The sequence below is a fragment of the Gallus gallus genome, chromosome 1, assembly GCF_016699485.2.
Source record: "Gallus gallus isolate bGalGal1 chromosome 1, bGalGal1.mat.broiler.GRCg7b, whole genome shotgun sequence".
In the NCBI taxonomy this organism is placed as follows: domain Eukaryota; kingdom Metazoa; phylum Chordata; class Aves; order Galliformes; family Phasianidae; genus Gallus; species Gallus gallus.
The window spans coordinates 129,306,244-129,329,860 of NC_052532.1; the positions used below are offsets into that span (position 1 = coordinate 129,306,244).

At 38.9% G+C, this 23,617-nt stretch overlaps 3 protein-coding genes across 6 annotated transcripts in view; 1 reads left to right on the forward strand and 2 right to left on the reverse strand.

Annotated features, from left to right (window-relative positions):
* Window positions 1-390, reverse strand: part of CSF2RA (colony stimulating factor 2 receptor alpha subunit) — a 16,011-nt gene extending 15,621 nt beyond the window's left edge. For 2 of the 3 annotated variants that reach the window (XM_040698994.2, XM_046940855.1), the window contains exon 1: window positions 245-390. The gene's annotated coding sequence lies outside the window, so the exon portion shown is untranslated. The remainder of the gene's footprint in view (window positions 1-244) is intronic. The other variant, NM_001312662.2, reaches the window with a different exon arrangement.
* Window positions 241-15,059, reverse strand: LOC418667 (granulocyte-macrophage colony-stimulating factor receptor subunit alpha-like). 2 transcript variants are annotated; one of them, NM_001312661.2, is made up of 10 exons: window positions 14,910-15,059; window positions 12,204-12,384; window positions 10,305-10,434; window positions 10,039-10,214; window positions 9,218-9,357; window positions 7,502-7,540; window positions 6,794-6,932; window positions 6,162-6,249; window positions 5,498-5,579; window positions 241-4,600 (listed from the first exon to the last, which is right to left on the reverse strand). In NM_001312661.2, the coding sequence occupies exons 2-10, from the start codon at window positions 12,238-12,240 to the stop codon at window positions 4,535-4,537; spliced, it is 897 nt and encodes a 298-aa protein (NP_001299590.2). In that variant the 5' UTR covers window positions 12,241-12,384; window positions 14,910-15,059; the 3' UTR covers window positions 241-4,534. The 2 variants fall into 2 exon arrangements, with proteins under 2 accessions (NP_001299590.2, XP_040554949.1); XM_040699015.2 differs by lacking the exon at window positions 241-4,600 and having other exon boundaries at window positions 6,877-6,932.
* Window positions 15,060-20,833: 5,774 nt separating this feature from the next.
* Window positions 20,834-23,617, forward strand: part of LOC101749641 (interleukin-5 receptor subunit alpha-like) — a 44,471-nt gene continuing 41,687 nt past the window's right edge. Inside the window, exon 1 of the mRNA XM_046906092.1 lies at window positions 20,834-20,960. The gene's annotated coding sequence lies outside the window, so the exon portion shown is untranslated. The remainder of the gene's footprint in view (window positions 20,961-23,617) is intronic.

Sequence of the window (23,617 nt, forward strand, 5' to 3'; positions counted from 1 at the left end):
GGAGCAACATTTAAGTTTACTACAAATTCAGCGCCAAAACCAGAAAGAAAATTTAAAAATGTGGCTAAGGAACTTTCTTAGCAGGCAGCAAAAATCTTCATTCAACTCAGCTCCATGTATTTCTCTGCCAGTTTTTGAGATTATGCCTGACTCACTGTCCCTCCAGCCCGTGGCTTCCTGTATTTTTCTTAGAGCATTAACAAATACCCCCATAAACAAAACAGGAAGACCAAGATAGACCTACCTTGTATTTGAAAACTTCTTTGTCTCATTTATCTATGTATCATAGTCATGAGGCTCAGGGAAGATGGAAAGACTTGCAATTGCAGTTGTTATACAGCTACACATAGGGCTGCCTCCTTCTCTCATGTTTTAGGGAACACTCATATCATCGGAAGTGTTGCAAGATGTGATGTTCATCACTTCCCTCCTGACTGTTACAAAATCAAAAAACTTGACAATTTTGAAACGCACATTTCACACAATATGAACAAGTAGTTAGCTGGTTAAATTTTCTTTTTTTTTTTTTTTTGTATAGAATCCTCTAATAATTTGGAATCCAATGAATATGTAAAAACATTTCTACTTACAGATATTTCTCTCTGGCTGTAAATAATCCTTCGTAGTACAAAGCATAACTCAATAAAAGGCATATCCTTCCATGGGCCAAGGTTGCTGCCCCTGGTGCTTGAAGACAGGCCCTGGAGGCCAGGTCCCATCTGACAGCACTACCAGAACAAGCAGCTGGGTATGTAGGGGCACTCCCATTTGCCTAGACAAGAGACACAGTGGTGGACCCAGCTGGGCAGGGGCCACGTGAGGGCCAGGCAGGGCTGTAGTGAGCTGGAGCTTGGCCATTCTGCAGTCTCGCTGTGGCAGGTGGCTGGGGCAATAAAATTAGAGCCATAGCAAATGCCAGGGAGAATCTAATGGGGTTTTGAAAATTGAAGGAAGACAATAATCTCCCACCCCATTCCTGCAGCAGATATCTCCAAAGCAGGAGCTCTTCTCCCCTTCTGGCACCTCACACCGCAGGAGAAGAGAAGGAAAGGTGTTGAGGTGAACCCAGAGATTAGGCTGGAAAGGAAGAAGGTGGGAATCAATTCCACCAAAGTTGCATTAGTTGATCCTGCACCACTTTAAGGATGGTGTTTAAGGCTAGCTGATGCTCTGAGGGGACTGTATCTCCAAATGCCTACAGACATTTCCTGGAATAAGCAGTGGGAGCACAAGCCCACATATGGCTGTGGCTGGATGGCTATGCAGTGCATATGCGTATATGACTCAGCTGTTCATCACAGTGGTGCAGACGTGGTGGGATGCTGGACAACTGCATTTTCTGTGTGCCTAAATTTGGTTCTGGGAAGTGCTGTCAGCTTCCACATTTTGAGTTCTCCCAATTACCTGTCTTAGAATGAGTGAACAAAGAGAAACACATCCATGCAGTGCTGGGTTCTTTTTCTCCAGTGCAACTCCACTAAGTGGTTACTTGAGCCTTATGCTTCCACTCTGAAGAGCTCCGAAGCCTATAGCAAATAGTAGAGGAGCAGCAGTCTCTGGTACTTTCTGAGATTATGCATCTAAGCACACATTGAGGAAGTAGGGGTTTTGAGGTTTTGGGGTGAAAATACTTTTTTTTTTTTTTTTTTTTAAACTAGAATATACTATAGGAGAACAAGCCAAACAACCCACAAGGACAGCGCTGTTACCACCACAAAGGAACTCTGTTACCCAGGGGATTTCTTTGCTTATCTATATTTAGGGCAAATCCTTCCTGAGATTTTAAAAGATGTAAACAAATTAAAAATAAAAAATCACTAAGCTAAACTGTTGCAGTTGATGATATTAACAAAACCTTCAAGTCCAAGAAACCTTTGTGGAGTGGCCTCACTGTAATCCAGCAGATGAAGAAGAATAGGCTCTTTCCAGAAGTAATGAAGGTATAGATACCCAGAGATAATGGGTGTGTTCAGCTTTTGAGTTCTTTGAGTTCTATGAGGATCCTGTCACTGCCAGATCAGAATCAACACAACCTTCCTAGAAAATCCTAAAGCTTGAAGAATATTTAATTCATCCAACAGCATGAGGAGTGCTCACAAGAACGGTCTGAACATTTTTTTATGGCAATATATTACAGCTTTTGTATAGATTGCAACATTAGAAATAGGAGTCGACTCTCTTCTTGGTACTTGCACTACGTCCTTTTTTTCAGAAAATGTTTTCCACAGAACAAAGGAATAGCAACAGGAGACCAGAATACAAGACTTCTGTCTGTGTGAACATCTGAATCACATAGTTAGGTTACATAGCCTGATCACCTTTTTCCAGTGATCATTACTTTGAGCGTTTGCCCAATAACAGGGAAGGGGTGCTCTAATCCCACCTACTCCCACCTCCACTGTCTCATGAATAGGACTTCTGTTGTTCTCATCAGGACATTAGAAGTGAATTCCAGGTTTCTGAAGGGGCTTTGCAGCCTCAGTAGCTTCCCTAGTGAAAGCAAAGGGGGATGAAATAATTCACTAATGGTCATGATTGTGAAACAGAATAGAGAGGATCCAGTAGACCTTATATGTTTTGATTTCCATAGTAAGTTTTGGTTTTAGTTGGACATTTGTGATGCAGGAGTTCTTATTTTTAGTAAGTTATAATTTAAAGAGTATGTTCCTTCTCAACTACTATTTTAAAAGTTATCCAAAAGAAATTGTTGATAAAAACTTACTTAGAAACATGGAATCAGAAAAATGTGGCTTCAAAGGAAACCTCTTGATCATGTGGGCTAGCAGGTGTTTATCACCATCACTGAACTTTGTCTACTAGGATGGGATTTCAGCTGTCTGAAGTGACTTTAACCATCACAAAATCTATGGGCAACATGGCAGGGTACAGGGAGACCTTAGAATTAGAGAGATCATTAGGAGTCATATTTTGATACAGATGCTGGACAGACCAAATGCAGAAGGTACTCAGCTGGATTTGTAACTCATCAAAGAAGAGTTGGTCAAGGATGTGACAATCAGTTTTAATCCTGACTGCAAGGACTGTAGACTTCAAGATCCTGAGAGAAAAGAGGAAGACAAATAGTATAATATATGTGTGGGATGTCATGAGGGTAGTGTTTAGCTTGCCTTCCAGCAGCCCAGATTTATCTTCCGTATATCCTTCCTCTTCTTACTGTGATTGGATATCATGACACAGACTACAGCTTCTCCCTTTGAGTCCCAAGTAACCTTTCTAACAGTTCTTGACATCTGTTACCTTTGTCCTACACAAATTCTTCTATGCCAGAGCCATCCTCTCATAACTTGTGGACTCAGATCTCTGTGATCTGTGCCCCCACTTGCTTCCTTCTGACACTGGGGATTTCCTATGCTGCAGAAGCTGTCTTGGTGCCTGTCTGATGGACCTAGTTTACATTATGGAATGACTCAAGGCATGTTTCCCTCCAGCCAGGGCTATGCTCTGGGCAGAAGTGAAATTCCCATTGGAAGCTCCAGTTCAGTGAAAAGAAACTCAAACTCATGCTTCTGCAGTTAAAGGTATCCATACTGAGCATTTTTTAAAATCTGGCATAATTTTTCTTAACCTCGTCAGCACCTCTCCTGTTTTACAAGGATGCAATTTGAACATGCAAATCATCTGAGACATTCCAGTGTGCAAGGGTTTGTTTTCTGGTTGTGCTTATTTGCATGCTTTTTTTTTTTTTTTTTTTTTTTTTTCCTCCCTTGTAGAAACACAGAAAAAAAGTATCAAATTCATTTCAGAAGTAGTTGTTTTAAGAAATTTCAGATAAGGCATTGGAAAAGTCAGTCAGGATCAGAATTGAACAGAATTGCTTAGTAGACATAGAAGTTCTTCAGTATTTATTCTGGAGGGAGGCTTCAAGTAATGCTGACATGAGGAAAAATAGATCATTTACAACAGAAGTGTAAGTAGCTCAGCTTTTGTAACCCTGTAGCTCAGTAATATGGTATTTCCATTACTAGTAACAGGTCATTGAGCAAGTGTCTGTAGCTTTTTTGTTTTACCTTTACCTTTGTGTGCTACCATCAAGGTACCATTGCAGTATAAGCTTGAACGACTGCCAAAATCTTCTGAAAGGGAGACACAGGATATGGCAATGAGGTATACAGGCATGGGGGAGATAAGAGATGAAACATAGGCATGGCAATGGGCAACCCATGGTAATACATGACATCTAACTCATGGTTTTCCCAACCTAAATGATTCATCTACTGAAATGCAATGTATTATTAAACTCCATATTAATCATTCTGTTTGATATCTCCTTACTTGTTAGAATCTTCCACTAGTTGGAGTATATAACTCAAAATACTTACAGAAATTATATATTATTTCCAAGCAAATAATACAAAGTTTTTTTAATGACAGACTATAGAAGACTGGCCTGATCAGGCAATGCTGTTATCTCTGCTTACAAGAGGGAGGATATAAAAAACCTGTAAAGTAATGCCAACAAATATGTATATAATCATTTGCATGAAAAAAGAAAACTCTCTTCTCTTGCATGCCATTATGCCACTTCTTCAATAATTGTTATTATTTCTTCAGTTTCATGCTTTATGAATTGATTCTCTGTCTAAAAGAAAAATAAAATATTTCATTAACATTTTATGCATGAGATCGATTACTAGTTTATAATTTTGAATCTTCTATTATTCAAATTGTTATTATTTACATATTATATAGAAGATGCAGTGGGACTCTGACAATGAGAGAACTGAAGTAGATGAGTATATATATCTTCCTTTCCTGATGAGTTCCCCAGGAAGGACCTAAGGACTTTGACACTCAAAAGCAACTCTGGATCTAACGTGGGAAAGTTCATGTAACTAAGAAAATGAAAGCTGGATTTATAGAAGCTTCCAGTATGTCCTTGTAGGCATATTCTTGCTTCCAGACCTGCTCGTTGTCAGCTAAAATACTCTCTGAATTGTAGCAACTTTTGCACAACGTTCTCCAGACTGGCAGTTCTCCCATTTTTACTTGTGATGTTTTCCTTGTTCTCATGAGTCTCTCAAGCACTCTGCATAGATTAGAACCTCTCAGCTTTCTGCTATACTTTCTTTCTTGCCATACCTTAGAAAATTCTCCTTCAGCAGCATTGCCAAATACTAACACAGTCTCAACATCTTGCTATGAGAGAAGTATTTTCAACCAGAAGTAAATTTCTCTGTCTCTCTCTCCGCATAGCTACCAGCAGTCTGAATCTACATTATTATTGTGCTGAGAAGCTTAGGCTATGGAGAGCTGGGTGAAATTGTTTATTTAGCCAATATCAAATATCTTTGAATGGAAAAGGAGAACCAGGAGAATTATTTGTATACGGATCTCATCTTTTGATACCCCAACAGAAGAAAAAGAAAGAAATATATTTTGTACTTAGATACATTTCTCTGACACTTAGTTCATACAGTTGAGACTGCAATGGATCCTCCTTTACAGAAAATTTTAGAGAAGTGGAAAGAAAACATACCTGGAAATTCACTAGAGAGATATCATGGAATGGGTTTTTTGGCTGTAGTACAATAGCAGGTACTGTTTTCAAATAAATGGTTCTACAGGGTCAAAAAAAGGTGGAGAAGAAAAGACTCAATATACAAATTTATAAAAATGTGTTGTATTATTATAACACCGAGGCCTTATTTTCTTTCTCTGAGACAAAAATAATGAAAAAGTTCCTAAAAATTACATGGGTCAAAGCCAATGGCATCAGTTCATTGTTCAGAATTTGGATTTTTGCAGTTTATTTTATGACTTGTTAAAGAGTTATAGAAAGTTGCCTTTCTTTATCGTCTAAAACAGAAATATCTTTAAACTAAGGAAATGATTTTACTTGCCACGCTCTACAATGCAGTGCCTAAAGGCAGGAACTAAAGAGGAACTGATCTAAAATGTTATACCTCTGTTGGAAGGAGTTGTGCTATATTGATTAAGTAGTTAAAAAACATTGGGAATCAGAAATACAGAGCCCACTTGAGGATCTGTGGCTAATAGGTCATGATACCTGCTATATTTCAGAATCACCTTTCCCTGTTTCCTCTACTTAAGAGATATCAGAACATTTCTGCTGGGGGAAAAACAAGTTATTTCACATTAGAATACAGAATACAAGTTTTGCACAAAAAAATAAGACTTACATGATGCAGAAGAAAAGTATGAGACTTGCTGCTATCGCTGATATCAGAAGTAATGTGTATGATGAAATAGATGTCAGTTGTTCTCTTCCTGAAAAACAATAATCATCAAAGTGTTTAGTATCACAAAATAGGAAAGAATGCGCAACTATGTAAAGCATCTTCTCTGATGCACAATGGTGTTTCACAGCATCATGCCATCACTTCTTCCTTGGCCTGGCTTCTCATTGCCTTGTAATATGTGAAGGAATGGGATGGCAGACAGTATGTCTTCAGCAACTTGACACTTTACCAAACATTTTGTGAGGTACAGATGTCTACATATTATTTCAAAATCTAAGGTGACAGAGAACAACAGGGGAAATGGTAAGTCTGTAAAAACAGAAGGAAAACAGATGGCAACAGAGACTTGAAAAAGATGCGCTTTATCCACTATCTTCTTGCAAGAAGCGCTGACTGTCACAGCAGAATGGTCCCTCATATTGAGAGCTATGCCAGTTTTTTTGCTCTTTTTCATCCTAGCAAATTGAAGAGATGTGCAAATTTAGAAGTGTTTCTACCTGGGAAGAAATAAGTGAGGCAGATAAATAATAATAGAGAGAAAATAATGTCAAGAAAATGATTTTCATTCTTACCAAACTCTACAGGTGCACTCCACTCCCCCCAGTTTTCGCTCACTAAGCAGTAATTGTTAGTAGCTCTGATTTTGACGCTGTACCTTTTTTTTGCATCGAAGCTTTCAAATATATAGGAATTCCCTGTGATGTTTCTTTCCTAGACATAAAACAATTAGACTGAGAGCTTTGCCTTCACTAGATGTACAGACGTTAACATATGTATCTGCTTCATTTAATAATGTAAACAGTTACAGAAGAAATTTTTTACATAATTCTGTGGACAGATGAATGATATTTTTCTTCCTCCTTTATACTGACTTAATCTTTCAGGTGGTATTTTCCTGTTTCCTTCTTCTCAACCCCATCCTGAGACCATTTATGAAGTAAAATTCTTCAGTTATCCAAATTTTGTGTCTCCAATCATAATGTAAAATTATGATACATATTTATACATATACATGAATTTGCTAGGAAGTACAATGAGCTGTAAAATGGAGGATGTGTGACTTGCATAGATATAAGTTCCATGTATGCAGGTATTGTTTGTACCATGTCTTACAAACAAAAATTTAAAACTGCACTAAGGAAATTTGTCAGTAATAAGCATACATACTATATCATACTCTGGTATGCTGAAATGAAAGCAATTTGATTGCAGAATGTTCTTATACAGTTGATTTTACAACCCAGCATAAACTTTCGATTTATGTAGTAAAAAAGACTTACCATTTTATATGTGTTTTTGATTCTTTCCTCAGGATCCTCCTAGCAACAACAAAGAACTTCAATTTTTATGATTGTTCCTTTTGTTACTATATAATAAGATGTCTTACTTTATAAATGGTTAATTTTTCAGAAGAAAAAGAGTACATTTCATATTTTAAATGCTTTTCTTTATACACTATGAAGTTAAGCTGTTTTTCCACTGAAACATTTTCATCATCATCTGTGCTCTGAAATAACGAACTGTTTAAATGTGATTGCAGAATTGAGAATCAAAGAACTGAAAAACAATAACAAAAGAAGCTTTTTTCACGTCCTGTGTGTGAAAGATGTATGTCTTACTTGTACTGAAAAATATCTTGTAAAATACTAGCAAACTGTGACATTTTTTTCCCCTCAAAACTGTGTAACTTTTGCATTCTTAATCATTTAATTCAGCTATGTTATTTCTCCCTGTTTATTTATTTATTTATTCATTTGCTGTTGGAACAAAGAACTCATGCCTACTTCCACAAATATTTCAAGCAGTTTTCTTGATGGATATTATACTACTGAATCCTTATTCATCCAAATCTTCAAAATAGTTGCAGTTAATGAAATGTAAAATAGCAATCATTTCACGTTAACATCTGGAAAACATGGAGACTGTGTTTCAGTGATATGATAAAATATTTCTTTTTATTCAGAAACATAGTTGGCTATTTCCACTTGAAATTAAAAAGAAAGGGCAATGAACTTAAAGAAAACAAAGACAAAACCACGCACATTTAAAAAAGCCAACAATACAAAGAACTGATGTGTATTGCTACCCATTAACACGTTTGTGACATCTGCAGCACAATTCACAACAGTCCTGAGTGTATTTAAGGTACAGACTTACTTTAGCTAAGCCTTGAATTTGATGAGATACAAACTTTAAGGTCAATCCAAGTGGTTAGTGCAATCTGGCAGAGATGTTTGTTTACACAAAAACTGCACCCAAAAGAAATACACAGCTCCAGTGAACAGCAAAACTAGAAACACAGAACAAAGAAACAAACAACAACAAAAAAACTAGGGAGTACTTTGCACAGACAGTACTATGAATGTGCTAATCAATGCTGTCCATGTTATCTGTGTAAGCCATCTACTTCTTTTTGCAAAACTCACTTTTCTCTAGTGCTCTGCAAATGAGTTTACCTTCATATATTTCCAGTCCTTAAACCAGCTAGCTACACTGAAATTCAACCTTTTGGCAATTTTGAGCATTCACAGCTATCCAAGAATTCCAGTTACTCAATGAATTCACTATCTAATTCATGTTATTGCCCAACTTTATTCTTTAACAGAAATACTTTCACTGTTATTCGGTCAGTCAACTTCCATATGTAGCAAACCCAAGACGGCCAAACTAGTGTATCTTTTGGAAGAGCGGACAGTGGTGAGGGGGAAAGTTATGTTCTGTGTTTGTACTAGAATAACTGTTCACCCTTGGTATGGAGAATCCTTGACCAGTTCCTTTAATGATCAGACATACACTGGACTGAAACTATTCCTGCAAATAGCTGTATCTATCTGTGAGTTGCAGCTGTTCTCAGCTCACATGCAAGCATACTACATAGAAAAACAGAGAGGTAACTCAAGTAGAGAAAGAGAGAACAGGGCATTTGTTGTATGATAGCACGGGTTTAAATGCAGGCATATGAAATAACGTAAAGAGTTATAATCCATTCTCCTTACCTTCTTTTCTATGACAATTTTATATTTGAAACAAATGTCTCTGTCCACATGACTTGTAAGAGGTCGTTGCCACTGAATTTCACAACTGTGAGAAACTCCTGTACAGTTCACAGTAACATTTAATGGAGGGCTGAGCTTCTCTGAAATAATTTAATTAGAAATACAATTATTGTAGGAATATGGCTGATTAAAAATCTAGTCTGTTTGCTCTGTCTTATTAAAAAACTGCATCTTTATGAGAATTACCAGATTCACCCCGTATTCCTGATTTAGTACTTTAGTTGAGGAGTCTAGAGTATCAGATATCGCTGCAAGTTAAACTAAAACAAAACAGAACAAACTCATTGTTATATTTTACTGAATTCTGAAATATAATCTGTGCATTTGTTTTGTTTTGTTTTGCTATAGTTTTTGCTCACTGTTTTAAGACATTTGGTATTATGAGGATCTTTTCTTTCTGTGTTTCAACAGAGTTCAGAATCATGAGATAAAGACATAAACCCAACATCTAGATATTCCCACTCAGGCATCCATAGCCACTTAAACCCACAAGATGACATTGTTCTTTCATAGAATATATATGTGATGACAATGTTCAAAATTCTCCATTCTATAATTTAGGTTGTCTCTGCATTCCTTTTTTTCATTCTCATACTTTTGACTTTTCAGTCACAAAGGCTGGGAAAAAGCAATAAGAAGTCCGAGGAACAATATTTCAAAAATTTATGCTTTTTTTTTTTTTTTTTTTTCCCTAGGGCTGAATTCCTCATTCTTTTAGCTCAATGCTGGAAATAAAATAAAATAAAAATAATAGTCCTTACCAATTTTGTACAGATACATTGTTGTGCAGAGCAGAATATTTTGTCCATTTCTGGACTCATTCACCATGAAATAGCCTTTCCTACTCCCTTCTATTGTCACATTTTGGAATCTACATCCTGTGTGTCTTCCATAATTATCTTCAATGTAATTCTGGCATCTGACGAAATCTTCTTTCCTTTATATGACAAAGTTCTTCGGTTTAATATTGATAACGTTGCATGTCAGATGAGAATTCACATTTTCCAAGGCAAGAAGACCTACTCACCTTGAGGTCTTCCAGTACAAGAAATACTGAGCATCTCCTGAAGCATTCCTGTCCACATGCCAAGTGCAGTTCATGAATGAAATATTATATATCACGCAGACAAAATTTTTAATGGCTGTGACATTCATGCCTGCAAACAAAGGAAGAATATCTCACGTCCCCTCTGTGGAAAGACTGTATAACTTCTTAAATCATGTAGAACTCTGCATGCACATTTAGTGATTTTTAGGCACCTGATTAGCAAACACAATTGAATACTGTTTGGGTTTTTCAGTTGCACATTTGCATCAAGACAGCAATGATTTTATCTGCGTTGAGTCTGAAGATTGTCTACCATTGTTACAGATGCTGAAGATATGGCTATGATTTAATCTGTTCAGGCACAGTGACATAGTGGAGACTACTAACAAAGTCAGTCACTGGTGTGGCTCCCACCTCCCTTTTGATATCTATAAACATTGGATCTGATAAATGTTTATAAATATCTAAAGGGAGGTGGGAGTCAGATGGATGAGGCCAGGCTCTTCTTGATGGTGTGTAGCGATAGAACAAGGAGTAGTAGCCTAAAACTTGAACAGACGAAGTTCGGTACTAATATGTGGAAAAACACCTTTACGATAAGGGTGACGGAGCACTGGAGCAGGCTGCCCAGAGAAGTTTCTGAGGCTCCTATGGAGAACTCAAGACCTAGCTGGATGCCTACCTGTGCAACCTATTGTAGGGTGCCTGCTTTAGTAGAGGAGTTAGACTTGATCCCTTGAGAGCCCTTCCAACCCGCATGATTCTCAGATTCTGTGATTCTGTGATGTGCCCTTTGCTTACATCCTCAGTTTATCAAAGGTCCAGTCTACAGTGGAATATAAATTCTGCAACTGTGAGCCAGGGAAGTTTTCTTTCCTGAGTTTGTATTTAATGCTCTAAACCTATGAGGGGGACTTAGGAAGGATTTGTAAGGAATTTAAGATAAGCTGTCCACTACTTTTTTTTCTGTGTTAAAACTAAGTGATTACAACCTAACCCTAATTCTGTTTTCTGAATTGTCATGATTTTGAGGAAAGAATAGCATATTTTGGATCTTTAATTTAGAGACATTGCTAACCTATTCAAGAGTGATGCAGTTTGGATTGAAGTGTTTGTGGAATTTTGTTTGCATATATCTTCCATGTTATTAATACATGTTGTTAATAATCCATGTTATTAATACAGAAAGGTGTATCTTCCTTCTGAATCTTTTTCTCTCCTCAACAGTGAGGTATGAAAAAATAATTCTCCAGAGTAAAAGGAGCTTAAATGCATTCTTGTACCTAGTATACATATATATACATATATGGTGACTTCAGGTGGTTGCTCTGCTGTATGAAGGTTGCTCTGCTGTATGAAGGTATTTGGAACTTCTTTACAGAACGTTTATTTCATTTGAATATATTAGGAATGTAAGAACTTAAAACATGTGGCCTGACTCAAAATTTCCAGAGGCAAAGGCTGATACCTAGGAGAACTAATACATTATATACCTTAGCTACAAATACATATAAATGAATAATTTCCCATCACTCAGAACACCTCAGGGGAAACATCCTCTTCACACAGCACGCTGGTAATCAGGATGCACTAGGGTAATTGTTATCAGGGACAAGATATTTCAATGGAGACACATGAGTAGCAACTATCTGATTTCTTAAACACCTGAAAATAAAGAGCAGTAATTCAAGAGACAAAAAATTGCCAAAATGCTCCTGTTGCTAGAGACATGTAAGCATTCAGTATAGAGTTGCTTATATCTGACTTACATGTGTTTATATAAATATATAACAATACACTCTTTAGAGTCCAGTGAGTATTTCATGGTACTAAGATGACCAAGACTGTCACTCATTTCTCTGTTATTTCACAGATTACCTGATGATCCAGGCCCGGTCAGGTCTAAGCACTTCATTTCCCGATTTACAAAATGGAAATATTTCTGTATTGGAAATAGAGAAGCGTTCTTCCCATCAAAAAAGTGCAACAGTCTGAAGTATGATCATAGGCACTGTGCAAGGATCTTAGAGGTTTAGTGTTTGTAAAGCCTTTGGTGATGCTGTAAATCAAAAGAAAAAACGGTTATTCTGATGTCAAATTGAAAAACAGCCTAGTTCAGGTATGGCCCAACAAACAGCTAGGTTGACTGAGGACATATTAGGGTAAAGGGAACTCCTAAGTTGGCACTGTGGCATTGTGGTCGAAGAAAAGACAAATGAAACCAATTCCTTGCCCTCTTCAGTTGTATCTTTGGCTTTTTGTAACTAAGAGAAGCATATAGAAACACCGAAATGTTCTTTAAACTTATGAGCCTGTGTTCTGCAGCCACGATGTTACTATGCCTACAAACAGCACTGATCAGCTGTAGAATTATTTGTGAGTCACTTTATTCCTTTCATGGATAGGAATTTCATCCCAAACTCTGGGAATTTATTTTTAATTTCTTCTTTATTCACCTTTCCACGGTGTGTAAAATTTTGACTACCTTTCCTTTAGGGAGCTGTTTATTTCTATGTCTATCCTATTCACTACAGTGTTACCATTTTGCCTTCATTTTTAATAACAGCTAAATTGCTGAGATATTTCTCCCTTTATCTTCCATTATTTCAATGAGATATTTAATTTTTTTTTCTCCCTCCAGTTTATACTTGAGAGCTTGCCAAATTTTCTTAGTGGCTACTTGCTCTACAATTCCTCTTTTAAAAACCCTTTATTCATAATTTCTTTATCATTATTTCATTAAAGATAGGTAGAACCATAGTGCCACAATTCTTTCCTGTGAGCTGTACTGGGGGAAAAAAAAAAAGTTTAATCTGCAAAAAACATCAGAGATAATAAAATTTTGTTCTGCATTCTTTGTGGTAATCAGGATTACTAACCAAAGGACTGGATCTCACCGCTGGGCCAAGATCAATTTTGTGTTGGTCAATTTTACATTATTCAGTAGTTCTTGAATAGAAAATGTAAAAGCTACTTTCATCTCTTGGACACAGTAGATCAGATAATTTGTAGAGAGTTGCAAATAGCATATTTTAGAATTAAAAGAACATGATTTGTTTTTGGAAATGAATAAAAATAAATTACTTTTAACATTTAACATAACTCTGAAGGCAGCATCAGACCGTAGGGTGTAGTTTGTCTTAACAGGTGCTGTATAGATGTGTCCTCAAGGGAGGCAGTAATTCTGTGCTGCCTTTATAGCATCTGGAAAGAAACAGTACTTAAGACACAGTTTATTCAACCTAGTCTAGGATGAGACAAATGAAGTCTTCACTGTGTTTCCTGCCTGAAAAGGTAAGTCAGAGTGATCACCCCAGAGGTATCTCTATATAACGAAATTTTCTGCCTTGAATACAGGAGATTTAATTCATTCTGCCTCTTACATCATCTGGAACCCACATGTAATGAACACAAACAGAAATGCTTCCTATCTTCTTTTTCTGTGAAATCTGCAAATTTATTTTTCAAATTATCTTTTCCTCTTCTTTCTTACACCTGTGGTCATATGTTTCTTCTCTTTAGAAAAACAATTGCAGTAGAAGAACAGTACTTTTTCCCCTCAGGGGTGGGAAGCACTTTCTTTTACATCTCACGCAATTGCTGTGCAGGTTATTGGCCAAAATCATAAGGAAACATAAAGTATTTTCATGCAAAGCTGTTTCCATTCTGCACTCATTGTGCACCATTGTTTAGAAACTTTCTGTGAAAATGGGCTACAGGTAGTGTTGCAGAACAACCCACCTTCCATTTCTTCTCTGAAAATGCTCAGCCCTGACACATGTCCACAGGAGATGTTCATTTTAGAAATTTGGAAATATCAGCTAGGTTGAAATCCTGATACATTATCTATTCTCCAGACTGGTTAGTGCTCATTAGATGAGAAAGAACTGCCTAATAACATCCTGGTTATAACATCTGACCCTGTAGTTTATCAGAGCTTATATCATGTCGGATACTACAATGACTTTTATAAGCAAAGGAAAGGAAGATTTGTTATTAAAAAAAAAAAAAAAAAAGTGAAAGATTTTTCTTTTGTCTTTTTTTTTTTTAAATTTTATTTTAAACTCTATGCCTTACTATGCTTTTTAGGCATATTCAATTTATGCCTCTGTTCTTTTGTCATTTTCAGAGACCTCTGCTTATATGGAATATTCTACTCCAGTATTAACATTGGAATAAGAGAAAAAACACTTAAATAGTTCCAGTTAACTGGTGCTTAAATGCAGTACTCCTAAAAGGAACTCACTGTTACATCAATTTTGCTCCTTGAATGTAAAAATCTGAACACTTCTAGTCAGACTGGGCTTTCTTCAAGAGCATACTTGGATGAGCCCAGTAATACTGGAAATATGGTAACTCTTCATTTTAAAATATTTTTTATATAGGAAATGCTAATATGCCATCAAACTTTTGGCTACATCTGTCTTTGGAGACAAAAGCATGCATTTTGCAGATAGTACCTATCCATCCCTCAAAGAGTTACTTTAAGAACATTAAAATTAACACAAATGACAAAAATGCAGTATTTCTTTGCCCACCTTTGTGGTAATACTGTACAACAGATAAAATCAAAAGCAAACATACCTTCTCCTTGCAGACCTGTTTCCCTGTGGTGGTTATAGCAATGGGGCACAGAAAAAACGGAAGCCATGAATATAACCCAGTGGCATATTTTTGTGTGCTTTGACGGTGTTATTTTATTACTGAGTTCTTCTAAACCTCATGTAAGAGTGTGTAAAAGTCCCGCCTACGTCTGTGTCTTACTCATTTCCCTTACACTGCACTTCCGTAAGGCAACGGGCAAAAGCAGCCACTGTATTGCTATACTGAGGCAAAAATAAAAATGGTGTGACAGCTTCTTCACCACTTCATTCACATGGTTTTTCATCTTTTTCCTGTTGCATGAGCTTCATATGGGCTTCAGTATAGAGCACAGCCTCAGTGGCAGATGCAGATGTGAGATAAATTTCTGGGTTAGGTGTAGGTCAGCACCATTGTTTCAAACCACACCGCTATTTTCTGCTTGTTGCTGAAGGTCACCTCTGTGTATGCCTGATGCTGTGGACTTTGTAACAGCAGTTTCCAGCTCTGCACTATTCAGTCTCAAATGCAGTTCCTATAGAAGTGTAGCAAACCAATGTTTCTAGCTCCCATACTCCTTTGTCAATCTTCCGCTTGACAAGGGTAATGTCCTTCTTGTTGTACACACTTTTTTTCTGGGTACATTCAGTGGACAGTCAAGTTAGAGTTTCTTTTGGCATGTAAAAGCCCTGAGGGTACCAAAGGAACACCATGGCACCTGTCTGTGTTAGTGCACTGGTCCTTGGAGGTGTGCAGCACCACTTGCATGAACTTCAGTGTCCTCATTCTAAATGCATGCAGTAATGTGAGCACAGACCTGAGCTTGGCTAAGTCAAGACCTCTTTGCCAAACTAAGGCACAAAACCAAAATGCATAGGCAGTGGAGGCAGGGATACAAATTCTGGGGAGATTAGAAGGATGTGGTCCAAGGAATCATGAAAGCTGGGCCTGAGCTTTGCTAGAGATGAAAAAAAAATTAACAAGAAGGACTTACTAAAACACATAGAACAACAAAGGAAGATAAAAGAAGTGGTACTGTCCCTGATGAGTGAAATGGAAAATATTCTAATCACACTGTCCAATTCACAGAATCCAAAGGACTCAGAGAATGAAGAACTTCCCACTGCCAGAGAAGATCACATTTGAGACTATTTGAGGAACCTGAATGTGCACAAGTTCATGTAACCCAATTAGATCCATCATATATGTATGTCTGTCAGCCTCGTGAAGTTCCCTGTGGCTGGAAAAGGGGAGACACAATCTCTGTTTTTAAAGGAAAAAGACCTACATTAAACAGAAAAAAGAGGGCTGGAGAACTGCAGGTTGGTCAGTCTCCTATCTGTGCCTGGCAGGTCAGATCATTGAACAGATCCTCCTGGAAACTATGGTAGGACACATGAAAAAGTGAGAGGTGACAACAATCATAGATTCTCTAAAGGCAAATTGTGCCAGACAAATTTGGTGGAATTCTGCAATGGGGTTACAGTGTTCATGGATAGGGGAAGAACAACGGACGTTATCTACCAGGACTTGTGTAGAGCATTTGATGCTGTTCCACTCAACATCTTTGTCTCAAAATTAGAGAGATCTGGATTTGATAAATGGACCACTAATGGTGGATAAGGAATTGGCAGGAGGGATGCACTGAAAGTGTAGTAGTAAATTGCTCAGTATCCAGGTGGATACTAGCAGTCAGTTGTGTCCTTCAGAAGTCTGTACTGGGGCTGATGCTGCTTAACATCTTTGTGAATGATATGGACAGTGGAATTGAGTGCACCCTCAGCAAATCTGTGGACTACATCAAGCTGAGTGGTGTGACTGACATGCTAGAAGGACTTCAGCAGGTTTTAGAGGTGGCCCGTGTGAACAACATGCATTTCAGCAAGGCCAGGTACAAGGTCCTGCACCTCAGTTGTGGCAGTCCCAAACATGAATACAGACTGGGTGATGAGTGGATTGAGAATATCCCTGTAGAGATGGACTTAGGGGTATGTGAATATGGGATGACAATGTGCGCTTGCAGCCCTGAAAGTCAATTGTGTCCTGAGCTGCATGAAAAGTACAGAACTGTGGACAGCAGGACAAGGGAGGCAATTCTCCTCTCTGCTCTGCTCTTTTGAGACCCCACCTGGAAAAATGCATTCAGCTCTGAGGTCTCCAGCACAAGAAAGAAAAAGATTTGTTAGAGCAGGTCCAGAGGAGGGCCACAAAGTAAATAAGCTGGGCTGGAGCACCTATCCTACAAAGAGAGGCCAAGTGTTTGGGTTGTTTAGTCCAGAAAAGAGAAGTTTCTGAGGAGATCTCATAGCAACTTTCCACTATCTAAATCACAGAATCACAGAATGGCCTGGGTTGGAAGGGACCTCAAGGATCATGAGTCTTCAACCCTCCTGCCAGGCAGGGCCACCAACCTGCCCATTTACTAGACCAGGTTGCCCAGGCCCCATCCAACCTGGCCTTGAACACCTTCAGGGACGAGGCAATCGCAATCTCTCTGGGCAGCCTGTTCCAGAACCTCACCACTCTCCTCGTAAAGAACTTCCCCCTAACATCCAACCTAAATCTTCCCTCTTTCAACTAAAAACCATTCCCCCTTGTCCTGCTGTTATCTACCCTTTAAAAGAGTTTACTCCCTTCCTGTTTATAGGCTCCCTTCAGGTACTGAAAGGCTGCAAAGGAGAGATAGAGACTCTTAACCAGGGCATGATATGGGACAACGAGTAATATCTTTAAGCTGAATTAGGGTAGATTTAGATTAGATACTAGAAAGAGATTATTTACTATGAGGGTGGTGATGCCCAGAAACAGGCTGCCCAGAGAAGCTGTGGTGCCCCATCCCTAGAGGCGCTCAAGGCCATGTTGGATGGGGCCCTGGGCAGCCTGAGCTGGTGGAGGGCTTGGAATTGCATGGACTTTAAGGTCCCTTCCAACCCAAACCATTTCATTATTTCATGATTCTATGACTCTGTGTTTACAGATCTCTCTACCTTTCTCATCATTTAATTACTTGAACATAAAGTAATTAAACAGCACTCATGACTTAAATGTTCAATGAGTGTACCAGTCTTGCTACACATAGCTGTTACATTTCACTGAAGGGGTTGAAAATAATTTCAAATTTATTCTGAGTCTGTTTTCTTGTATACTGAAACGCTTCTCTCCTATCAGCCTACTCCCCCCCCCACTTTTTTTTCTCCTGATCAGAGGAGGAATTGGGAGTTGCTTGAGAAGATGTTTCATCTTCCTGAGGTTTCAATTCCCCAGTTTTATTCATAGATCAGAGAGCACACAGTAGGCTGTTGCCTGCTATGGCACTTCATTTCAGGAGCTGCAGAAGTAAGACCTTCTGTTCTCTTTCTCACTTTCTATTGTACACACATTTTAAAACTTGAGTGTGCGTGGTTTCAGGATCAATTTTTATCAGAAAGCCTGAAATCTCATTTTCAATAGGGCATTTATAACATGTCCAGATATGTGATAATAGTGCTGGGAAAGTTGGAAACTAAACAATTGACTTTCATGTTCATATGCAAATTTTGCAGTATGAAACAGGTCTTCTGTTGAAAGGATGTAATTAATGTAATTAAAAACTATCACAGCAAACAGGTACACATTCTAAAAGAAATAGGGTTGTATAAACAAAAGTAAATGAGGATGGATAATCTTCCTACACTTCCATGTCTTTTATTTAAATTTTTTTTTCAAAAATATTTACAGTTCTTCTACGCTTTCACATGGTTAATGGGCAGTTTATTTTGTGATATGGGAAACTATTGCAATTCTTTAGTTCATAACTGTATGTGTGACTTTTTAAAGGGAAGATTTGTGTAACCTTTGAGATATGGACATGCTTGCTCATGTACATGATACTTCCATACATGATCCCATCATTTGGGATGGCACTGGACCACTTAGATTTTCGTTAAGATAATGCTGAGTAATTTATTGGCATAAATGTAAGGAGCTTATTATTATTCCATTAATCTCTTTGCAGTGATTCAGGTGTATTTTAAGGTAGATCTGAGAAAGACTCACAGCTGGACATCTGACCAAAGCTCCACAAACTTGTAAGATTTAATCTAATAACAAGTTACCAAAGCTCAACAGCATTTTTTAAAAATATTTGTTTCACATTTATTTCATAGGTCTAGTCTTTCCTGTCCAGAGAGTATTTTTAGTGTTAAGCCTTAAACTCAAACCTTTACTATGCAATGCCTGTGCAAGAAAGCAGACAGGAACTCACTATGCAAAAGTTAAAGTTTGCCTAGCAGGATGATTTCATGGCCTCATTCAACACCAGCCAGTATGCATATACCAGCCTAGTCATAGTCTGTCAGATGCTAACTACTCCTCTATATATGAAGAGTTCTCAGAATTGGATGGAAGTTGTCCTTTTTTTCAGACCTTCAATTTTTTTCTGATCCTGAATATTATTATTTATTGTGAAAAATGGAAATTAAAATATAATGGTCAATAAAACCATGTGTGACATGCAAAATGATAAAATATCTTTATTTTTAAATCCTCCATTTTGCTTTCCCTTTCTTTCCAAATGCAAACAATTTATCAGATTTGACTAGAACTGATGAATTCATTTAGTCTGATGGTCTGCCAGGTTTTGGTCCAAAACAGTATTTTATGCTGAACAAATTACATGCCTGAAAGTTTTCAATCAGATCAATTTCAAAAGTTGTATAGTTGATTAAGAACTACATAAATTCAGCCCAGAAATGGATTTTCTTTTTTTTCATTTTATTATTTCTTCTGACTGAGATCACATCAGCTTGAATTTCAAGTATTTCTCAGTTTATAGAATCATAGAATGGTTTGGGTTGGAATGGACCTTTAAGATCATCTAGTTCCAAGCCACTGCTGTAGGCAGGAACACCTCCCTCTAACCAGGTTGCTCACAGCCCCATCCAGCCAGGCCTTGAATGTTTCCAGGGAGGGGGCATCCACAGCCTCACTGGGCAACCTGTTCCAGTGTCTCACCACATTCACAGGAAAGAATTTCTTCCTAATATCTAGCCTAAATCCGCTCTCTTCCAGTTTAAAACCATTTCCCCTCATCCTGTCACTACCCACCCTTCTAAAAAGTCCCTCACCAGCTTTTCTATAGTCCCTCTTCAGGCACTGGAAGGTCACTATAAGGCCTCCTTGGAGCCTTCTCTTCTTCAGACTGAAGAACCCCAGTTCTTTCAGTCTGCCCTCACTGGGGAGGTGCTCCAGCCCTCTGGTCATCTTCGTGGCCCTCCTCTGGACCTGCTCCAACAGCTCGATGTCCTCCTTGTGCCAGGGGCCCCAGAACTGGATGCAGTACTCCAGGTGGGGTCTCACAAAAGCAGAGTAGAGGGGTGGAATCACCTCTCTGACCTGCTGGTCACACTTCTTTTGATGAACCCAGGATATGGTTGGCCTTCTGGGCTGCAAGTGCACATTGCTGGATCAAGGACTACTTCTTCCACGTTCAACATTGAGAGCTTCCCAACAGGTAGGAAGTCAAGAAGGGGAGCTGGAAGGCCTGCATGGTTAAACAGGGAACTGCTGGAAAACTCAAGTGGAAGAGGAGAGTGTACGGATCATGGAAGGAGGGGCTGGCCACTTGGAAGAAATGTAAGACTGTTGTCAGAGGATGTAGGGAGGCAACTAGGCAAGCTAAGGTCTCCTTACAATTATACCTTGCAAGAGGGGTCAAGGACAACAGAAAGGGTTTCTTCAAATACACTGTGGGTAAAACTAACACTAGAGGCAATGTAGGCCCAATTATGAATGAGATGAGTGCGCTGGTGACAGAAGATACAGAGAAGGCGGAGTTACTAAATGCCTTCTTTTCGTCTGTCTATACTGCTGGAGGTTGTCCTGGGGAACCCCCTACCCCTGAGGCCCCAGAGGAAGCCAGGATAAAGGAGAAGTTTGCCTCAGTTCACGAGGACTGGGCTAAGGACCAATTAAGAAATCTGGACATCCATAAATCCATAGGTCCTGATGGGATGCACCCGCAGGTGCTGAAGGAGCTGGCAGAAGTATTTGCTATGCCACTCTCCATTATCTTTGGTAAGTTGTGGGGAATGGGAGAAGTCCTTGAGGACTGGAGGAAAGCAAATGTCACTCCAGTCTTTAAAAAGGGGAAGAAGGAGGATCTGGGTAACTATAGGCTGGTCAGCCTCACCTCCATCCCTGGAAAGGTGTTGGGACAACTTATCCTTGGTGCTATCTCTAGGCATATCAAGGATAAGAGGGTCATTAGGAGCAGTAAACATGTCTTCACCAAGGGGAAGTCATGCTTAATCAACTTGATAGCCTTTTATAAATACATAAGCAAGTGGATAGATGATGGCAAAGCAGTGAGTGTGGTCTAACTTCACTTTAGAAAAGCATTTGACATCGTCTTCCACAGCATCCTCGCAGCTAAACTGAGGAAGTGTGGTCTGGACCATTGGGTATTGAGGTAGCCTGTGAACTGGCTGAAGGAAACAAACCAGAGAGTTGTGGTCAGTGGGACAGTCTAGTTGTAGACCTATATCTAATGGAGTCCCTCAAGGGACGAGTACTGGGACGAGTACTATTCATTCAATGACAGATGAGGGAATAGAGTGCACTGTCAGCAAGTTTTCTGATGACACAGAACTGGAAGGAGTGGCTGACACACCAGAAGACTGTGCTGCCATCCAGAAAGACCTAGACAGGCTGGAGAGTTGGGTGGGGAGAAATTAAATGAAATATAACAAGGGGAAGTGTAGAGTCTTGCATCTGGGCAATAACAATCCCAGGTATCAGTATAGGTAGGGGACTGACCTGTTGGAAAGCAGCGTAGGGGAAAGGGACCTGGGGTTCCTGGTGGACAGCAGGATGACCATGAGCCAGCACTGTGCCCTTGTGGCCAAGAAGGCCAATAGCATCCTGGGGTGTATTAGAAATGATGTGGTTAGTAGGTCGAGAGAGGTTCTCCTCTCCCTCTACTCTGCCCTGGTGAGACCACATCTGGAATATTGCGTCCAGTTCTGGGCCCCTCAGTTCAAGAAGGACAGGGAACTGCTTGAGACAGTCCAGCGCAGAGTTGCAAAGATGATGAAGGGAGTGGAGCATCTCCCTTACAAAGAAAGGCTGAGGGAGCTGGGTATCTTTAGCTTGGAGCAGACTCAGGGGTGACCTCATTAATGTTTATAAATATGTAAAGAGTGAGTGTCAGGAGGATGGAGCCAGGCTCTTCTCAGTGATGTCCAATGATAGGATAAGGGACAATGGGTGCAAGCTGGAACACAGGAGGTTCCATATAAATATGAAAAAAAACTTCTTCACGGTGAGGGTAACAGAACACTGGAACAGGCTGTCCAGAGAGGTTGTGGGATCCCCTTCTCTGGAGACATTCAAAGCCTGCCTGAATGTGTTCCTGTGTGACCTGATCTAGGTGTTCTTGCTCTGGCAGGAAGATTGAGGTCCTTTCCAATCTCTGACATTCTGTGATTCTGCAAGGCTATTTGCTTATCTCAGAAAAGAACCAGTTTTCAAGCTCCATCTAAGTTTGCATTTATTTCCATATGCATTAGTGGAATTATTTCCTTGGCACACTTCCAAGGAGTGAAAATATTTTAAAACATACTTTTCTGTTGTCCATTGATTGTAAATTTGCCCTTACTGAAGTACTTTCACTGCAATAATGAATAGTATAAAGATGAAAATTCATTATAAAGTTGCACTTACAGAAGCTACTTGGTTGACTAATCAGATCACAAAGTTTAGAATAGAAAGAGGGATATAAGGATACGGAGTAAATTGTATAGTCAGTGGCTATTGTAATGCAGTCGCAAAGGAATTAAATAATTGACTTATATTGTAGTACTTTTCCTTTTTTTTTTTTTTCTGGTTAGCTTTCTGTACATCAAACAGAAAATTTAGATAGCTGAATGGTGTTTATACATGTGCTGTGGTTAACAGAAGTTGAAATAATGCATCATGGATGTGGGAAGTAATTAGTTTCTTCTTACCTATGAGAAGAGAGCATTTGTGTTTTGTTTATCCCTTTTCTTCTAAAGAATGCTAATAAGTAAATATTTCTGCTAGGGCCTTTTCATTGGAGGACTGTGGTAATAGACTAGAAAAGATATGAAGAATTACTGTGGAAAAAAAAAGTAGAAACAGAAAGAATCTCAAACGAAACAAACACTCCACCATGCTTTCAGAGGTGTGGAGAACTGCAGAATGGCAGTTCTGACTGGTTTCAGGTTTCCCCTGAAAACAAGTGCTATATTACCAGTGGTGAGGTTGGTGTGAGGAGGTGGGAATTCTATGTTTGTTTCTCCAGTTTGTTTCTCCTTCTCTGGTGACTGCATGAAACATTTCACACAGAGATAAACACACGTAAGGATAATGTTGTGGTTTCACAGAGAAATCAGAAGATTCTTTGAAGCTGGAGTGAGCAAACTAGACACGTCATGATAAGGAAGCCAAGAATTGCCAGTAAGAGCATACAGAATTTGCTTATTCCCTACCTGATGATAGTTACTGCCAAAGTCTTCTCAGCAAGGGAAACATATTCCTGAAGCAGCGAGGGGCTGAAGCACACACATGCCAGAGCATGGGGAACAGTGAGTAGTGCTGAAGTGAGAGGGGCTACCTTGTGCTTACAGTTCTCACGTGAATATTTGTATCAGGTAAATCCACAGACATACGGTAGGCATAAGGCTGCAATTATACCAAAAGTTTGTTTTGAA

What these genes read in the sequence shown, in the direction of transcription:
- LOC418667 (NM_001312661.2), bottom strand. Translation starts at nt 12,240, where the DNA reads ATGAAGTGCTTAGACCTGACCGGGCCTGGATCATCAG. An exon ending in TCAAAAACACATATAAAATG is followed by an intron (nt 6,933 to 7,501) that starts GTAAGTCTTTTT and finishes TTTTATGTCTAG; the next exon opens with GAAAGAAACATCACAGGGAA. An exon ending in GAGTGCACCTGTAGAGTTTG is followed by an intron (nt 6,250 to 6,793) that starts GTAAGAATGAAA and finishes ATTGTTTTTCAG; the next exon opens with GAAGAGAACAACTGACATCT.